The following is a 19,432-nucleotide window of genomic DNA, read 5'->3' as shown; positions in this document are numbered from 1 at the left end:
AAGGGGTTCACCTCTCCCCACTTTAGTTTCCTCAGAGTGTAGCCATCAAACATTTACCTCCAACCCTCCACAGTGAGCATGTAAGATGACTGCCTGCATGAGAAGTCCTCAATGAATGGTTAACTGCTGCACAGTTTAAGGAGCTGGCCTCAGGGCACAGAATTTGTTACCAGCACCTGTAGAGGTAATTGACCCCAAACCTCTGTATTCTCTCTCTCTGCTCACAGATCCCCTTCACCCACTCACTCTTCTCCTTCCGGGTTATGTTTGCTCTGTTTGTGTCCCTTTTGTGGAGGAAGTGGTCTCAAAACCAAAACCCCAACGCACCCGAAATGAGCAGCAGGAGGGAAAATGACTTACACTGAAATAATTATTGGAAGGGATGTCATCCCCTCCACTGAGAAAGAAACTTGCCCGCGAGTGCTACTTCCGGTTCATTTTTAAGGACCTCTCCTTGGCAATCTCATTAGCAAGCCTCTACCTCATAGCAAATTAATAGCAAGTTAATTCTCCTGTTATCCTAACAGAATTGCTCCAGGTCCCCATTGCTAATATCTTTCTGTGATATCTTCTCTCCATCAGTAGCAGCTGCTGTTCCAAATTCTGTCTGTTCCCCTGACTATGGAGCCAAGGGGACAGAGCTGGCCTTAACCAGACATCACAAATAACACCCAGAGGTCTAGAGTTGCCTTACCTGTCCTCATATGCTAACCTCCTGCAAGTATGCTGACCGCAACCCATTTGAAGAAGGCACATTTAAAGGTAATCCACACCAGAGTGAAATGCTTCATGAACCTTGACCCACCCTGCGGCACAGAGCTAGGACTGTGTCCACCGGGACTTCTAAGGAAAATATAATGAACTAGAACAATTGGAACATTTTTAGAATGAATTCCATCCCTTCAGATTCTTTTTTTTTCAGATTCTTTTATATGTAAAAACTTAACTACCCAGTGCTCAGCAACCACATTCCACAAAATTGTATCAGGGGCCAGTACTGGCCTTTGTCTTGGAGCTTCCAACAGTGATTCCATGACAAAGGACACCAAATGCAGAGCTTAGAGCACATCTGTGACCTTCTAGTCTCTACCGGGTGATTCATCACTGTCAATTAGTATGGGGCTTATTTATAAACTATAGAATTCACCACCTCTGTGACTTAAGAATGTCTGTGAGAAGCTAAGTAATGGAAGAAAGAAAGCAGGAAAAGCTTACACTGAGGAATTAACTGTCTGTGACTAGGAAATCAATGACTATTTTGTTCCCCAAATATGAAGTGTGATGCAATTAAGAAAATGTAATGGCATAGGTTCTCTCTCTTTCTATCTTTTTTTTTTTTTTTTTTTTTGGTACCAGTCTTTTCAAATGTCTGATCATATATGGAGAATTTCTGCACTTAGGCTTGTGATATAATTTTTTAATGCAAATAATTAATTGTAGTGTGCCACATACACATTATAACATCAACCCCCTTCAGTAGTGCAAGAAATGTATCTGAAGGAATCATTCCACCCCTCCCCCAACTCACTATCCTATGTCCAGATGACAAGATTTCCTCATTTCCAATCATGTATTCCTCGTTACTTCTGTGAGATGAAAGCAAGCTCCCTTGTGTGTACAGGGAGATCTGCCAATTACCTTCCAACAGCATTTCTAGTTTTCCATGTGAACACTCCTTCCTTAATTTAATATATGTCCTTAAGAAGTTCAATTGCTAACTAACCAACAGAATTTTTCTGGTAGCAAAAAGCTTAATGTAACTGTAGTCACTGGTAAAATGCTATTGGATTATCCATCAGGATGGATATATGTGTACACACACACACACGCAAGCATACATACAACCACACATACACATTATACAGGATGAAAACTTGAAGGTCTCCTCAAATCTTAAAAAAAAATGTCAAAAATGGCATAAGTAATGTATTTGTTACTAAGCATAGCTGAATGGGACCCTGGCAAGAAAGGTTATTTATTCCCTGTAACTCAATCTTCTCAGAAATTATGAACTGCTGATTAGTGCCATGGGACATGGGGCTAGAGGCATATTTCAGAAATTATGATACATTTTTCGGTGCATATTATGTTAATTTAATTTCCTTTTCCCTACTTTAAAAGAAAATTGCAATTACCAATCTTTACTCATAACACTTGGTTAAGGGCATCTACATTTCATTTTGTACCACCAGAAGCCAAAAAAATTTTCCTGAGTTTAAAAACATCACAAGGGATTAGGTCATAACTCACCAGTGCTTTCTAGCACAGACACAAATAACTTCTGAAACTTGGTATGATAGTTTTGATTCGCACATGGAAATCTTATTACCCCAGGATGGGATCACATTATTAAAAATAGCATGTATAGGAAGTTTTAAAAATATTTGAAGCCAACAAATAATACACAGGTAATACGGACACACAGATTCACACTGTTGAAAGACATCTGGATTGATCACAAAGACATTTAGTCCATCATATAAAGATTATACTCTTTTTAAACATGAATTTACAAGACTTTTCTTTATGGATATAGTTCTGACATAATGATGCTTTAATAGGTCTCTCCTTGTCTTCAAATAAGATGAAAAAAAATTACACCACTAACCCCTGACCTTCGAATCTTAACAAGCTAAAAGAGGGAGGGAGGGAAGAAGGAAGGGGGGGGGGGGGGAAGGTGGAGGGAAAAGGGGAAAAATGGGAGGAAAGAGAATAACCCTTTCTTAATTCCAATACCTAACTCCAATCACTGAAGAGAATTATGTTACAGTGTAATTCCTTCACATATTCATAAACAGTATTTCATGACGGAATTTGTAGTTACTTTGTCTTTGGCAGACAGGAAAACACAGAAGAAAATTTTTTAAAAATGGAATTTTCTGTGCATTTCCGTTTATCACAATGATGATGAATTTCTCAACTTACCCCCCAATACTGAGTGGACTGGCTTTTGTCTCCTGAAGAAATCATTTTATGTTACTCATAGCGAAGTCCTCTAAAAGCCCCAAATTAGCCATCAGGCTGAGTGAGGCCAGGACTGAGCTTGGGAGAAAGGAAAGTAGCCAAGTATAGTTGGGCTGCCTATAGGGAACCGCCAGTTGGGTCGACGGCGGACTAACGGGGGGAAACGGAACTGCAAACAGGTAACAGATTATAAAGCAACATGCAAACATTGTTATTATTATTGGTAAAAATTAATTATAATAATAACAATAGTTATAACATTTTCAACATTGATCATTTGATCCACACAACCAAAATGCAACTATATGGAATGGAAATCAACAGATTAGTAGTCAACTACAGGTCTGCTTTGCCTAAGAGCTGTGGATAAGGAAAACCAATAGCTCCAAAATTCTTCCCTGTGGAACCTGCTAGAAGGCTCACCGAAGCCGCAATAGTTTCTGCTCTTGGAGTAGAGATTCAAGCTGACTATTTTGCATTTGTTTCAAAACCTTAAGGAAATTATATTCTCTTTTCCCTCAGTATTGACCCTACCACTTCAAGCCATTTTAATTTCATTTCAATAGAGGAATTTAAACTAAAATTTTATATAACTTATTTAATAGTATTCCTTAAGAAAGACTGAGACTAAAAAGCATGTGCAAAGCTATACATCCATTCAGTGGATTCAAACACATTTATTAAAGGAAATCTGCACCAAAACACAGTTCTGGGACTAAGTTTGACGTTACCTCTGGTACTCCTAATTTTCGGCATGCTTCCAAAAAGTTTTCCACATTTCTTCTGCATTTGGCCATGCTAAGTTTGGGCTAGAAATACAAATATGCAGAAATAATGAATTATTAAGAGAGAAATAATTTTATTAACAGGTTAAATTTTAAACTTTCTAATGCCACAACTAACACATGTTCATGGGAGGAAAAATATATATGCAAAAAGAAGACAATAAATATCATCTAGAAACATCTACCTAGAGATAAGAATTATTAAGATTTTGGATTCTATTCTTCCAGACATTGTATATGCTGTGATGTGTGTATATGTGTGTGTGTATAAAGATGTAAGTAAATGGGGCACCTGACTCATTCTACGACGTTGCCTGGGTTTAGGGTAGAAAAGCACTTGCTATAAATACAATAGTTAGAGATTCAACCACACCATGGGCTGAAGAGTCAAAATGGCACCAACCTGGTATACAGAAAATGGACAATAGTAGTTTTGCGAATGAAAAATTAGACTGCTTAATGTTGACAATAATGTGGTTAGAAAAGGCACCCAGTGCTGTCAGGGCAGTGATGATGGTGCAAACAGAGGGTTTCCCAGGGGTCAGATACTCTGCTCCGGGCTAAGTGTGTACCTGTGGAAGCCAAACATGCAAGCCACATGGTCGCTTAGCTCTAGTCCAGTGGGAACTATTGGTAAGCTGAAGGAGATTACAGTACAGTATGGTATAGGTCTTGGTTGTGACATGACGATAAGGAGGGTAAAAAAAAGCAGGGAAAAGAATCTAACTCCGTTCTATAGGGTCAAGAATAGCTTAGCTCCGGAGATGTTGAAGTAGGGAGAAATGGGAGCCTGCATGGTGAGCTTCAAGGTGAGGGGATGTGGAGAGAGGGTAGGGAGCAGCCTTCTGCATTAGAGAGCACAGCCTGCGCAGACACTGCACGGACAGTGAGGGCTCGGACCAGGACCCAAGCAGGCTCCAACGTGCAGCACGGCCAGGCTGCTCAGAGGAGCTCTGAGACACTCACTCAAGAATGTTTGCTAAGTGGACATTTGGAAACAGCCCGTATCTCTAAAAAGGAAAACTGTGATATGAAAACATAAGCTAAAATATCTTACAGTTATTAAAATGGGTATTTATGAAGGAATTTTGATGGCATGAGGAAACTCTAGATTTTGGTAAGTTTTAAAAACTACTAAAAGGTATCCACGAGGAGCTCGGAATTCAGGAACAACTTAAATGCAGAAAGGATGCTAGTAGTTTGTAGAGAATCCAAAATGTTAACAGTGGTCTTCGGCTTATGGAATAAAGACTGCTGGGTTTTTTGTTTTTTTTTTTTTCCTTCCCCCGGAGTTTCTGTATTTTCTCTTGTTGGGCATTATTTCCCGTTATTTTTTCAATTAAAAAAAAATTATTTAACAAGGGAAATAGGGGCTCTTGAGCAGCTCAGGCAGTTAAGTGCCTGACTTCACTCAAGTCATGATCTCAGGGTTCTGGGATCAAGTCCCACATCGGACTCTCTGCTCACTGGGGAGTCTGCTCCTCCCTCTGCCTCGGCCCCACCCCGTGCTCCCACTCTCTCTCTCTCCCCATCTCAAATAGATAAGTAAAAATCTTTAAAGTAAATAAATAAAAAAGAAAATAGGTCGACAATCAAAAGATTTCTAGATGAATGCAGCATGTCCTGAAGGCTTAATATAAAAATGCTTAGTACACAATTCAGATTCACTATGAATAATACAATTATAGATTCAAATTGGAAGCTATGAGGAGTCATAGTTTCTCATAATTTGGGAACAATTATGAAATAAGAATTTGGCATAGAAAACACTGGAAAATTTCATACTGGATTCTAGGACAGAATTTGCTGCCCAAACTAAGGTAAGCTTGAGACAGATTTGAAAGAGAAGACAAACTCATCTTTTTCCCCCTATGATTTCCTTTTTTTCTTTTTAAGATTTTATTTATTTATATAAGAGAGAGAGCGAGCATGCACATGAATGGGGGGTGGCAGGGTGGAGGGAGAGGCAGACTCCCTGCTGAGCGTGGAGCCAGACATGGGGGGCTCAGTCACAGGACCCTAAGATCATGACCTGAGCCCATGGCAGAGTGACTGAGCCCCCCAGGCGGCCCCCCATGCTTTTATGAGGTAAATGTGGTAAAACTTTTCAAAGGGAAAATGTGTTCCACAATATAGAAAGGAAACTGACAGCTGGAATGAGATCCTCAGCTACCTAATGCCAAGAGAAAAGAAAGCACAAAAAATACCACTATGACCTTCTTAATGCCCATCAGCCAATGTGATGAGCACTGGGTGTTACACACAACTGACGAATGATTGAACACTACATCTGAAACTACTGACGTACTATGTGTTGGCTAATTGAATTTAAATTAAAAAGAGAAAAAAAAAAGGTAATGCTATGGTAAGGCTTTCCTGGGAGGAAGGCAGGGAGAAGAACGTTCATCATGTGGTATTCTATGAGCACTGGGCCTTGAAATTAGGGGCTCCGAATTTTTCGAAAATCTGCTCTACAAACACCAATAACAATGGCTTGCATTGTGCCTTATTTTATCCTCACAGGAACATTTCCATGACAGAGAACAAATCAAGGTAAAAAGAGGTTAAATACTTGCCTGAAGGGGCACCTGGGTGGCTCAGTGGGTTAAATCCTCTGCCTTGGGCTCAGGTCATGATCCCAGGGTCTTGGGACAGAGCCTGAACCTCACATCCAGCACTCTGCTCAGTGGGGAGCCTGCTTCCCTCCCTCTCTCTCTCTGCCTGCCTCTCTGCCTACTTGTGATCTCTGTCTGTCAAATGAATAAATAAAATCTTTAAAATAAATAAATAAATAGATAGATAGATAGATAAATAAATAAATACCTGCCTGAAGTCATATGGCTTATAAGTAGATGTGGCATTTGTACCCAAACCCTGCATTCTTAGCCCTTAAACTCTTCCTCCTTTCTTTTTTTTTTTTAAGATTTTTTTTTTTTAAGATTTTTTTTTTTAAATTTATCAGAGAGAGAGAGGGGGAGAGAGCGAGCACAGGCAGACAGAATGGCAGGCAGAGGGAGAGGGAGAAGCAGGCTCCCTGCTGAGCAAGAAGCCCGATGTGGGACTCGATCCCAGGACGCTGGGATCATGACCTGAGCTGAAGGCAGCTGCTCAACCAACTGAGACACCCAGGCATCCCAACTCTTCCTCCTTTCTTAATGAACAGTGAAGGGTGTGGACAGAAATTCTTCTTTCTTGTCCTCATGCCTGAACCTGACCTAGCCTCCAGAGACAAGCTGATCCCTGATTCCCAACCCTCATCTGAATGACCATAAAATGGACTTGGTAGCTCCCTTCAGGGTGGAAAGAAACACGCTCTGTGATCTCCAGGCAGAGGCTCCCACCTCTAGCTTCATCTCCCCTACAGCAGAGATGAGGACTTTTTTCTTTTTAAGGTTTTATTTATTTATTTGACAGAGAGAGACAGTGAGAGAGGGAATACAAGCAGGGGGAGTGGGAGAGGGAGAAGCAGGCTTCCCGCCAAAGCAGGGAGCCCGACACGGGGCTTGATCCCAGGACACGGGGCTTGATCCCAGGACTCTGGGATCATAACCGGAGCTGAAGGCAGCTGCTTAACGACTGAGCCACCCAGGCACCCCAGAGATGAGGATTTTTAAGCCATTAGCAGAGTCTTGCAAATCCGCCTTTCTCACTACTGTCCTGGTAACTCGTGTACCTTGAGCAAAGGGAGGCATTGAGGAATCGTTGAATTAATGCCCAGCTGACCAACCTCTGGCTTGATGGGTTATTTAAAATGTCATTTTACATAGAACCCACATCTTTTCAGAGTCATCCTAAATTCTTCAGTGACTAATAAAGGAATGAGAGTCCACTTATTTTTATTTTTTATTTTCTTAAGATTTTATTTGAGAGAGCGAGTGAGAGAGCAAGAGCATGACAGGGGAGAAGGTCAGAGGGAGAAGCAGACTGGAGCTGGGAGCCCAATGTGGGGATGAGACTTCAGGATCATGACCTGAGCCAAAGGCAGTTGCTTAACCAACTGAGCCACCCCAGCATCCCAAGACATTCCATTTAGCAGAGAAGCCACCAACCAAAAAAAGCTGTCTGGAAAGACTCCTCACTGTTTAAGTAACCCCTAGTGAGAAATGAATCTTTACATCCGTACAGCCATAAAAGTTAGCACCCCAACCAGTAATTCCTTTAACGTGATGTGCTTTATCTTTGAAATAAATTCTTTTCTTTTTATTTACATATTTATATATTTTCCCCTTTTTGGTAGATTGCTGCTTCATTTAGAGCTTTTTCTTTCCTGCTCTTCTATGTTGAGATCCTGAGGGACCCTGCTGGCATCTTTAACAAGCAACACTGTACTCCAAAATTTGTCTTATGTGGATGTTAGTTTCCCTTTATCTGGTGTTACTTACAACTGCTGGCGAGGGGACGTGGATGCTTGCAACTGAACGCGGGCGGATGTGATTGACCAGGTGGCAGAGAACCACACCGTCCATGAGTGCGGCCCCCAGGTCTTCATGCAGGCTGACCTTGAGTCTCATCTCGATGCTCTGGGAGAGGAATCAGAGGGAATCCAGTTGTCAACAGGCAACAGAGGGTCAAATACAGTGTTTATGAATTGAGACATTAACTTCATTATGAGGAGAAGAATAGGAACACTTAGAAAACACTTTCATTATCTAACTTTTTCCAACAGATATTGTAGTAAAAATCCTGCTGTAGAAAAACAAATCCAACTGTGCCTAATATTTTTAGTAGGTTGAGTGAATGGGATAATGGAATTACTTCTGGAGTTCAATGTTGCCTCAGCCTTGGCTATGGAAATACAAAACCAGAATGAGGTGATCAATGGAAAGCAGGTCCAACTGGTTCTGACAGTCTGCCAGGAGTAGAGGAGGGATAAAGGGATACTTTTCTCTTAGACTTTGTTTTTGCTGAGAATCAATTTTTTGACTTTAAAAAAACTGAATTTTCCGTTTTGAGATCATTACAAATTCATACCTGGTGACAAGAAATAATAGAGATCCTGTGGACCCTTCACCCCATTTCCGCTGAAGGCAACAACTTGCAGAAACATACCAGAGTACCACAGCAGGATGCTGATGTGGATACAGTCAGAATCTGAGCTATTTCCATGACCACCTTCCTAATGGTGCATCTCTACAGCCACACCCACCTCACTCCCACCTGGAGTATTGCTTCAGCCCTGCTGTCCTTTGCCTTTCCTTCAAGGCTCCCATGACATGAATATTGGCCATCTGCTACACTCCCTCAGGTCCCTGAGGCTGCTCAGTTATTCTCCATCTGTTTCTCTCTGTTGTTCAGACTAGGCAACCTCTATCACTTCACTGTCACCTCCATTCTGCAGTGGAGCCCCTCCGCTGGGCTTTTTGTTTGGGATAACATGTTTTTCAGCCCTTTACTTCCACTGGGCTCTTCTTTAGGTCTTCTCTTTCTTTGTTAAAGAGTCTCTCTTTCTTTACTGACGTGCTCTACTGTTCCTCTTTGTTTCGACCATGTTTGTAATTGCTTGTTGGAGCACTGTTATCAAGCAATTTTTGTCAGGTAATCCTAACATCTCTGCCGTATTACTGCTGTCAGCTGTTGACTATCTTTTTGCATTCAATTTGAAATCTTCTGGTTCTTGGTAGGATGACTGACTTTTTTGTTGAAACTTGGACATTTGCCTATTATGTTAGGAGACTCAAGATTCTATTTAAACCTTCAGTTTTATCTGGCTTTTGGGGACACTGCTCTGGCAGGAAATGGGGGTTACTATCTTATTACCACTGGGCAAATGCAGATATCTATGCTTCCCACTTGATGTCAATTAACTTGATGGAGGGAAGTTCTAACTGCTGGATGCAGGTGGAAATCCCAAGTCCCATGTAGTCTCCATTGACGCCATGGTAGGAGATGGGCTTGTTCCCAGCTAGCATGGAGGAGACTCCTGGCTCCTGTTTTGGTCTTCTCTGATACCACCAACCAGGGGTGGAAGTAGAGCCTGCTCCATCTTTGCTGCTGGCATGGATAAGGGAGGAGCCACAGAATTTTTGGATGTTTAGCTGGAGTAAAGCATTTATTGTCTAAAGGTTTTTATCTTGCTAGGTTCTTCCTTTCTTGGTACTTTGGCTAAGATAAGCAAGCTTTTGGGTGGCCTTTTAAAAGAAATTGTGCCCAACAGCATTTCTGGGTTTCCAACTACTTCAGCTCCAGGTCTGAGCTATATGAGGCAAAAAATGAAAACCCAAAGAACTCACCACTGTGTCATTTCTATTCCTGAGGGCCCCTGGCCAGTCTGCTGTCTTCTCTCTACCTTTCCGAGTATCCTTATGTTTATTTTGTATGTTATGTCCGTGGTTTTTACTTGTACTTAGTGAGGGAAATAGGGAAAAGTAGGTTTGTTCAATCTTCTCAGAAGTAGAAGTAGAGAAATTAACTTTTTAAACTTCAAATACAAATTTCTATTTTGTAACAGTGGTTCCTATTAAATGGATAACAGCCAAAGAAAGAATGACTTAATTTGGAGATTTGGAATAAATGAAGTGCTAGAAAACCAGTGCATAATACAGCATCATGTAATTCCTTTTCAGAACATTCTTGTGTGTAGACACCTACCTTTCTTCTCCATACTCTTTCAGTCCCTTATTTTACATCATAAATGAAAATGTAAACAACAAATATAACCCAAACTTTAAGATAATATCGTGTCACTCTTTGAGAGGCATCTCTCAGTTTCGATCTTATATTTTACCTACCTCTGAAAATTCACCTCCCAAACTTACAGCATATGCAAATGCTCTAGGCATACGACAGAGGTCTGACTTTTTCCCTGTGACTAATAAGCCACCCACAGTGACTTAAAGTGGTGGTAAAAGGTTTCTGCGTTTTTAATTCTTTCCTCCTGACTACCTGCTAAATCATATATAAAGAATCATCTGTAACAACACAGATGGGGACCTACCTTAATTTAGTTTAATTTTATTTATGGGATTCATTTCTCATTTGCAGAACTCACTGCCCTCTGAAATTATGTTTATTTTTTTCCTCCTTATTTACCATCTATTCTCATAGACTATAGGTTCCCTAAGAGTAGGGACCTTTATGTTCTCTCCTCTACCCATCTCCTAGAATACTGCCCGGCACACAGAGGCAGTCAGTAACCATCTGCGAGTGAAGGGAGAAGATGTTACCTAAAATCTATCCCCTCTAGCCTTTCTTACACTCTTCTGGGTCATGGCTACGGTACTTCTCCTTGAATATAAAGAACTTATAAAGCAAGTCATGACGTACTGACTTTACTAACTAATACCAATGTGTTCTCTGACCCAGGGACTGCTATTTGATCTCTCATATGTTCATGTATGAGCTCTCTCACTAGATACAAAGACCATGAGGATAGACAAACAGCTACAGAATGCCCACCAGAAGCTGTGTGGGAACAGAAATGCAAACAATAAGGCAGCCATGTTCCCTGCCATTGCCAAGCTTAAAATCTTCATTGGAAAGACTAGTGCAAGACTTCATCCTGGATAGGAACTCAAATGCTTTGCTTGAGTAACTAATTACAAAGTTCTGATCAGTTGGGATGCAAAGTAGGGTAACGATGAACATCTTTAAATTAATGGAATATTATTGCTAAGCAGAAGAATGACAGTGTATTATTTTAAAGCATACCTGAACTGAACCAGTACTAGGTTTAATCCATATGTATTTCTACTTCCATTGTCTCATAGATTCCCCCACAAAACCCCACTAAGATGGGAAGTATTTTTTTAATACGTGAAAAAACCTGAAATCAGGGATGTTATGTGAGTTGCCCAACATCAGTCAGGAGGTGACCTGCATGAAGCCTTTCTGCAGTGCTTCAAAGTCTTATTTTTCAAAAGTAGAAAATGCTGCCTCAATTCTGAAAATGGGTATTCAGTGATGGGCTGTTTCCAGGGGAAAAGCCTGTTCAGCGACGGACTATTTCCGGGGTACCTCACGGAGCTGTTCCACCAGTTCCTTCTCTTCTCTCATCTGTTCCATTTTCCTCCGAATTGTAAACTGTGGGTCTATAGATTCCAAATTTCTCTGAGGTCTTAGAAACACTGTAATAAAAAGGGGGGGAAAAAAAGCCTTTACTGAGTGCCCGCTATAGGTTGCCTTATAGGACGACTTGTATGTAGTTAAGTAAATAAGGCACTTACCACACAGAAACAAATTCTGACTTCACAAGGAAAGCTCGATTTGAATATTCTAAAGATTATATTTTAAACTGTACCGAGTTATGCAGACTAACAACAGTTATATTTTTGGTGATAATAGACTGAATTCAGGGAAGGGTGTGGTTCATCCTTGGGACCATGCCAGGCCACAGCTCTGACTGGTGCCCCCTCTCTCATGTTCCCCTGCTTTCATCCTAAGTGTTCATTTATACATGGGGCTTTATGGTCCTTTCATAAATTAAGATAATTTTATTCAAAGAAGAGGACTCTAGAATTGCTTTACACATTAAAAATGTGCACAGGTTAATATTTCTGTTGGCCAAATTTTTTATAAGCCTGAGTTAAGGACAAGAACTAAGTGATACAAGATTACATATTTTAAGTGTGAAGTGGAAAAACTTTCCCTTCTATCATGTCACTGACACTATATCCAAAAAGTTAGTTCTTTAGAAATGACCACAGACTCCTTTTAGAAAAGCTGGCAAGATGAGAGGCAATTTAAAAGATCATCCGTGGCTTCACGTCTTTAAAATTACGACCATCATGAACAGCGACTGACCGCGGAGCTCCCTCTGAAAGGCAGGGGAGGGGGCCTCAGGCTCCAGAGAAAATAAATCCTCGAAACCTCCGAAGGCTAACATTTTGTTAAAGACTAATAAAGAAGGTAAACAATATTCTACATAGGGCAGGGTGATTCCGGCAAGGATTTTAATCACTTTTTATTATGATACAAAGCCCAGGGCAGATTTAAATTTTAATTTTTTTCTTCCTTGAGATTTTTATCCCGAGACCGTCAACTTCCCATTCACACAGGAGGGAGCAAGGTACTGGTAAGAGTCATATTTGCTCCCCCTGTCCCACAGACCTTCATGGGGGTCTATGACCCACAGACTGCATGGGGGTTTTAGGAGGGTGAGGTGGGTTGGGGAGCCCTCCAGGAAATTCTGGGCAGCCAACTTCAGTTTTAAAAACCACGGCCACAGGGAAGGTTGCATGACTACTGCAATTCCAGTAATTTCAATCACCATAATTTAAATCATGTAAATAGGGGCGCCTGGGTGGCTCAGTGGGTTAAGCCACTGCCTTCGGCTCAGGTCATGATCTCGGGGTCCTGGGATCGAGCCCCGCGTCGGGCTCTCTGCTCGGCGGGGAGCCTGCTTCCTCCTCTCTCTCTCACTGCCTGCCTCTCTGCCTACTTGTGATCTCTACCTGTTGAATAAATAAATAAAATCTTTAAAAAATAAATAAATAAATCATGTAAATAAGAAGGTCATGCAACTTTTATTCTATTCTGACAAACACTTCCTACAGGTCACTTTACTTATTTTTTTTAAAGGTTTTATTTATTTATTTGATGGAGAGAGAGGGAACACAAGCAGGGGGAGTAGGAGAGGGAGAAGCAGGCTTCCAGCAGAGGAGGAATCCCAATGCGGGGCTCCATCCCAGGACCCTGAGATCATGACCTGAGCTGAAGGCAGACACTTACTGACTGAGCCACCCAGACACCCCTTTATAGGTCACTTTAAAAGCTACCTCAATTTGCTAATTTTTTTTCAATTTACTAAGTTTTAAAAATTAAATATACTTAGAATAGAACAACTTGAGTCCACTCCCTATAATCAATTACTCCATGCTCACCCAACTATGTCATCTTATTCTCAATGTATGGTACACTTTGGACCAAACGACCTTAATAAATGACTTGTGTGGGGGTGCCTGAGTGGCTCAGTCGGTTAGGCATCCGACTCTTGGTTCTGGGTCAGGGCTTAATCTCAGGATCCGAAGACTGAGCCCCGCATTGGGCTCCGTGCTCAGTGTGGAGCCTGCTTCAGATTATCTCCTTCCTTCCCTCTCACTCTGGCCCTCCCGCTTATGCGTGCACTCTCTCAAATAAATAAGCAAATAAGCCAGTAAGTAAATAAATAAAATGACTTGCATTAAGCTTCTCACATCTCAGTATTTTCTAAGTCAGTTGCAGGGTATGTGAATCAGCATTCTGATACTCTATAGAAGATTAGAAAGTTGTCTTAATATACCCTTGATATACAGTAAATGGAGAAAGAGGGTGGTCTACTGGATATAACACCTTCTGGAACCTCAGGGAAGAGTCAGCCTGGGGCCTGGGCCCCTGTTTCAAGCCATCCAGGAAAGTCACCAGCAAAAAGAGCCAAAGACATGTCACCAAAGGGCTGTCACCAAGACTTACAGAAACCAAACCCCAGGAAGTGAGACCGATTATTTAAAAAATCAAGGCAAGTCCAGCAAAGGAAGTAGGGTAGTGTAACCCAGCAGAGAGAGATGAGCAGTTCGCAGAGCTAAGGGAAATGAGAAAGCAGACAAACTGGGGAGAAGGGAAGAAACTGGAAATGCATTAAGCTTGCCTTTGCATCCTTTCAAGACCAAGGAAAAACTCTACCCATTTAACATAGCACCCAGAAGAGATATGTATTGAAATGTAAATCCACACCCTCAAAGAAAAGAAGTCAACCAAATTTACCAAAAAAGTCAAGGAATGTGAGCAGAGTTGAGTAATTTATACACTAGCCAGCAAGGGGCGCCCCAACATTGTTTAAACAAAGCTAATGTTTTCTTTGGAGGTTTTATTTCCCTTTGCCTTTTTTCTAGGGGGCAATCTTATCTAATACAGCATGCTTAATATTTTCAATATGTTTTTATTGGCAGATTTCTTTCTGAATACGAAACTATCAGGAAGTTAAATTAACCGTGAGCTTTGTTTAACAGCACACAATTCAAGTATCTACACCTTGTTAGAGCCCTGTGTGAGATAAGATATTATAATGGTGTCTGGGTTTTAATGTCCCAGTATCCCCTTTTCATCTTAAATTCCCATGCATCTTAAAAATATAAAATGCATACTTGAGTATTTGCTCTATGAATGTTAAGCATCACAAAGTGTTAAAACACATTTGAACTGTGTTTTTTTTTTTAATGAATACTTCAAATGTACCTAAAATTATTGGAAATCATGACTATAATACTACTAGTGTTCTAAATGGATTAATTACTGTGGACTATATGAGAAATTAAAACAAACTCTTTAAGCTAATAATAAATCTACAGAGCACATAAGTGCTTGCTTATTTTGTAAGGTCTGTTATTAGAGAATCATTTTAATGGGAGCATTATGGTAGCTCCAATTCTATGGTAATACTGTTGGTTTTTTTTTTCTTTTCTTTCAAATCATATTTAAATAATACATGACCAGTAATAATACGTGATAATATGTGACAATAATATGTGACCAGCCTGAACCAAAGATTTGGAAAATTGATCTATAGAAGAATTATTGATTTTTTTTTTCCCCCTTAATTTCAATTACTAAATTTTAAGAACCTCCTTACTTAATTTGGGGGGCAGGGAGTTTAACTCAAGGCTACCAGACAGTATTAAGAAGAGCAGCACTGTCTGTATCTGTTTCTCGAATCAAATGCCACCCCCTATTTAAGTGTAAGTAAGAAGGAGAAGAAGAGGAAGAAGAGAGCAGAGTGAGTGTGTGGAGGACTGTGTGTGTGTGTGTGTGTGTGTGTGTGTGTATGAAGAGATGAAGAAGTAGGTGATTTAAGGGTGAATTAAGATACAGGAAAAATTAGTCTTTCTTAACTTTAATAAATAATATAATTATATAATATATATTTTTATAAAATTATTATATAAATTATATTATATTATAAATTAATGTTATAAAATTATATATTATATATAATTATAATAAAATAATTTCTTAACATTTAATAAGTAACTTAACTAATAAATAACATGCAATGAATGGAAAAGATGATTTGCTCTTATTTGTAATTTTTTTAGCAGAAGAGACAAATCTCAAAGCAAAGCCCCTGAAAGGAATGATGCATATGTTTGTGCAGAATGTCAAATTCATCTTTGTAGGTACAGGTCAAATTCCGCAGATTTTTCCATTATCTCTGGTACTTCCTTTACTTTTCTCCTCATCCTCATCCCCGACCTGGGAGTGATCTGTCTATCAACGTACAGAATTCTTTATCTGTGTCTCTCTCATGGCACTCATCACTTTCTCTCCTACATATAGTATAGATCTGTTCCTCTCCATTATGACAGTTTAAGAATTTATGTCTGTTTCCAATTTGTATGTCTCCTCCTGCCCCACAAAGCAGTTTGAAAAATGAAACAAGTCTTTCAAAAATTCTCTCATTCAAAAATCAGCCTATTTGGAGAGTATTTCTGCAAAGATTATCCCACCCTGATAATCTGTCACCTCAATTTTTTCTGTCATGAAAGATCTACGAAAGCTTGGTTTCTAGGTCTGAATTCATTAGACTCTGAAATAAAAGTTCTATAAAAGCAGATACCTTGTTTGTCTTTTTCAGAGTTATACCCGTAATAACGAACATCATGCCTAGCACAAGGTAGACAATAGACATTTAAGAATGTGCACAAGAAACCATTTCTCTGTTTAAGAATATCATTTTAGGGGCGCCTGGGTGGCTCAGTTGGTTAAGCCACTGCTTTTGGCTCAGGTCATGATCCTGGAATCCCAGGATCAAGTCCCACATTGGGCTCCTAGCTCTGTGGGGAGTCTGCTTCTCCCTCTGACCTTTTCCTCTCTCACGCTCTCTCTCAAATAAATAAATAAAATCTTAAAAAAAAAAAAAAAAATATCGTTTTTAAAAAGGTTCATTTATTTATTTTAGAGAGAGAGCATGGGGGGGTGGAGGGAAAGGGAAAGAGAATCCTAAAGCAGACTCCTCGCTCTAACACAGGGCTCAATCCCAGGACCCCGAAATCATGACCTGGGCCGAAATCAAGAGTCAGCTTTTCAATGAACTGAGCCACCCAGGTGCCCCAAGAATATCTTTTAGTTAAACCAAGAAAGCTCACTGCTCTACAAGTTGCTTGAAATGCTTATTTAATTATTATGTGAAATGACACTCTTGGTATAGAATTTATCAGTCTATATTATTAAACTTTATTACTTAAATTCAACTCAGTGAGAGATTGCTTCTCCATGGATGTATAGGGTTTTGAAATTTAGCTCTCAGTTTATCCTCGGAAGTTAAGAACCAGGACTGGGAGTGATGTTTAAGATACACAAATACAAGGGCAGCAAAATAAAATGAAAAAATATTGAAAAAATATCCGGGGCTTTAGATCCTGGCTAATGTGAATTAGAAATCTGATTAACGCATTCATTTATTCCCTTCTGGTGTCCCAAAATGAATTAGATACACTCTCTCTCTGCCCTCAAAATGCTCATATTTCCTCTCTATCATTTTTGGGCAATTTATTCTAACCTAGTGACTTTCCCCTACTTGAACATAACATAAAGACCAGTAAAAATGTAATCAATGTGTCGAGTCCATGTGACACCGAATAAATTAACACTTCTGAGTGTCGATCTAGACAGCTACTGTCTTAAAAACTGTCAGATGATTCTAATGCAAAGCTACAGCTAAGAACTGCTGAAACACCACACACAGCCTATTTCCTCATTTTTGTATGGGGAAAATAATACTAGAAGGGCAGGATTATTGTAAAAACTTAGTAAATGTCTGTAAACTGACCCAAGATGGAGATGCCCATTCATTCATTCTCCAGTGATAATTCAACGGCCAATTTTAAACAAGTATAAATTGGCACCCATGAACTAACTGCAAATGAAAAAGGGACAATGATTCAAAATAAGATAGGAACAAAAGAAAAAGGAGAAAAAAAGGAAGATAGGAACAGTTTTCACTTCAAAGTGAAGGGGAAAGGCATGAAACGGGCAGAGTCGTACTAGGGCACAAGAGCAAAAGAAAGAGACAAAATTGTTCCTAAGAACCAGTTGGCGTGAATCTGCCCCCTCCCAGTGCCAGGAGTGCCCCACAACCCTGCACACACCCACCCATCCTCCCCACAGATCTCAAGGGGCAGAACCCTGGGGCCTGTGGGAATTCAAACTTCCAAGGACCTTCTAGCCAGTTTGCCGTTTTTTATTTCTTTGAAGACAGAGTTTTAGAAAAAGATGGGGAATTGAAAATGAGACACGGGAATAGAATACTAAAAAGACTTTAAATAAAGGGGAATTTTAATACAAAGCAAGACAGTGTACAAGGTCTAAAAATGCCAACTTTACCTAAAGCTAAAAAAAAAAAATATAAATGAAAGAAAAACTGCATTGCACACTGGGTTGAGTCAGGAATAAGATGCTGTTTCTTGACAAAGGTTGAGACAGGTGCAGACAATGGATACCAGCAGTAGGAGGAAATGAAACTGATGTGCTTATCAGCTTGGAAATGCCAAGAATGGCCACTGAACAGGATCTCCTACTTAAGAGGAAGGAGTAAGAACAGCATAAAATCGCAGGCTGTATTTCTCTTGCAAGATTAATTTGTATGCTTGTGAATACGCACAGGGCAGCTTCATTCATTTAAAAAATGTGTTGGAAAATATATGGAAATCACAAGGCCAAGTGTAGCACAAAGAGAATGAAAACGCATGTGAAAAATCAGATCTGGGAACCTGCACCACTATTTTTCAAGGATATTTCTGCACAGAAAATTTTCTGTTGTCCACAGCACATTCTAGACAAATTGCAAATAAGGGTAACTGAGGGAAGCACATGAATATTGGAAGCAATTCCTTTATTATGATTGTGGTACGGCATGATAGCTAACACATGAATCCCTGCAATTTGCACTTGTACAAAAAATAACAAGTAGAGAGTGTGAGATTATTTTATTTTCTGAGAGAGTTCTACAATTATTAATTTCTATGGAAATCTTAGGATTTTTAATAGAAAGAAGACAGGGTGGCTTAGAGCTTTCACCAAGAGTCCTCGGTAAACAGCTGCAGAACGAGTATGGAAATGGTGCAGTGTTGGGACCCTGGGTGGCCTCCCTTCTGGCGCGAAGTTGTGGTGTGACCTCACCTTTCTGGTTTTAGTTGGCACATCTGTATAGATAGAAATTCTACTGCTACATAACATGACTAGATCTTTCCCAGCTTAAACAAAAACAGAAAAAAAGTCCTTTGGTTTCAGATATCACTCCTAAGGAAATACCAAATCACACATAAATCTTTCATTTTAGGCTTGATTTCCTTTAAACAACAGCAGACCCATAAATAGCCATGTTTTCTGAAAAACAGAAATGCCTCTCCCCCTCTTTTTTTTATTTTTGAGTAAAGGAACAGTTTCTCAAGAAAGTTTCCACTGAACCCTCTTCAACTTCCAGAATTTAAAATAGGGATGATGTAAGGAGGGCTTCTGTCTCATTGCTGTTGTTGTTGAAGTGCATATCCAGGTAAAAAAAATTTAGAAATCTGTGCAATGGTAAAACTCCTTTTACAACTAACCTGACAAAATATACATGTGTCCTTCTTTATAAGGAAATTGGAAGAACTTTTTTCTATTGAATTTTGACCAGAAATCACAGCAAATGTTTTTAATATATTTTTCCTATATAACATACTTCGGTTAAAAGATAATTATGACTGGAAAATTTATTTATTTTATTTTCCTAAGAA

At 39.8% G+C, this 19,432-nt stretch overlaps 1 protein-coding gene across 6 annotated transcripts in view; it reads right to left on the bottom strand.

The window, feature by feature from the left end:
• The window catches only part of LRCH1 (leucine rich repeats and calponin homology domain containing 1), a 196,400-nt gene that overhangs the window by 15,785 nt on the left and 161,183 nt on the right, over window positions 1–19,432 (bottom strand). For all 6 annotated transcript variants that reach the window (XM_004759191.3, XM_004759192.3, XM_013059805.2 and 3 more), the window contains 3 exons: window positions 11,703–11,812; window positions 8,132–8,269; window positions 3,696–3,773 (listed from right to left, as the gene is read on the bottom strand). In XM_004759191.3, the coding sequence (XP_004759248.1) occupies window positions 3,696–3,773; window positions 8,132–8,269; window positions 11,703–11,812 (326 nt within the window). The remainder of the gene's footprint in view (window positions 1–3,695; window positions 3,774–8,131; window positions 8,270–11,702; window positions 11,813–19,432) is intronic.

The sequence above is a fragment of the Mustela putorius genome, unplaced genomic scaffold (assembly GCF_011764305.1).
Source record: "Mustela putorius furo isolate JIRA1106 unplaced genomic scaffold, ASM1176430v1.1 tig00000179_pilon_pilon_pilon, whole genome shotgun sequence".
NCBI classification, from domain to species: domain Eukaryota; kingdom Metazoa; phylum Chordata; class Mammalia; order Carnivora; family Mustelidae; genus Mustela; species Mustela putorius.
This window is presented reverse-complemented; position numbering and strand designations above follow the sequence as displayed.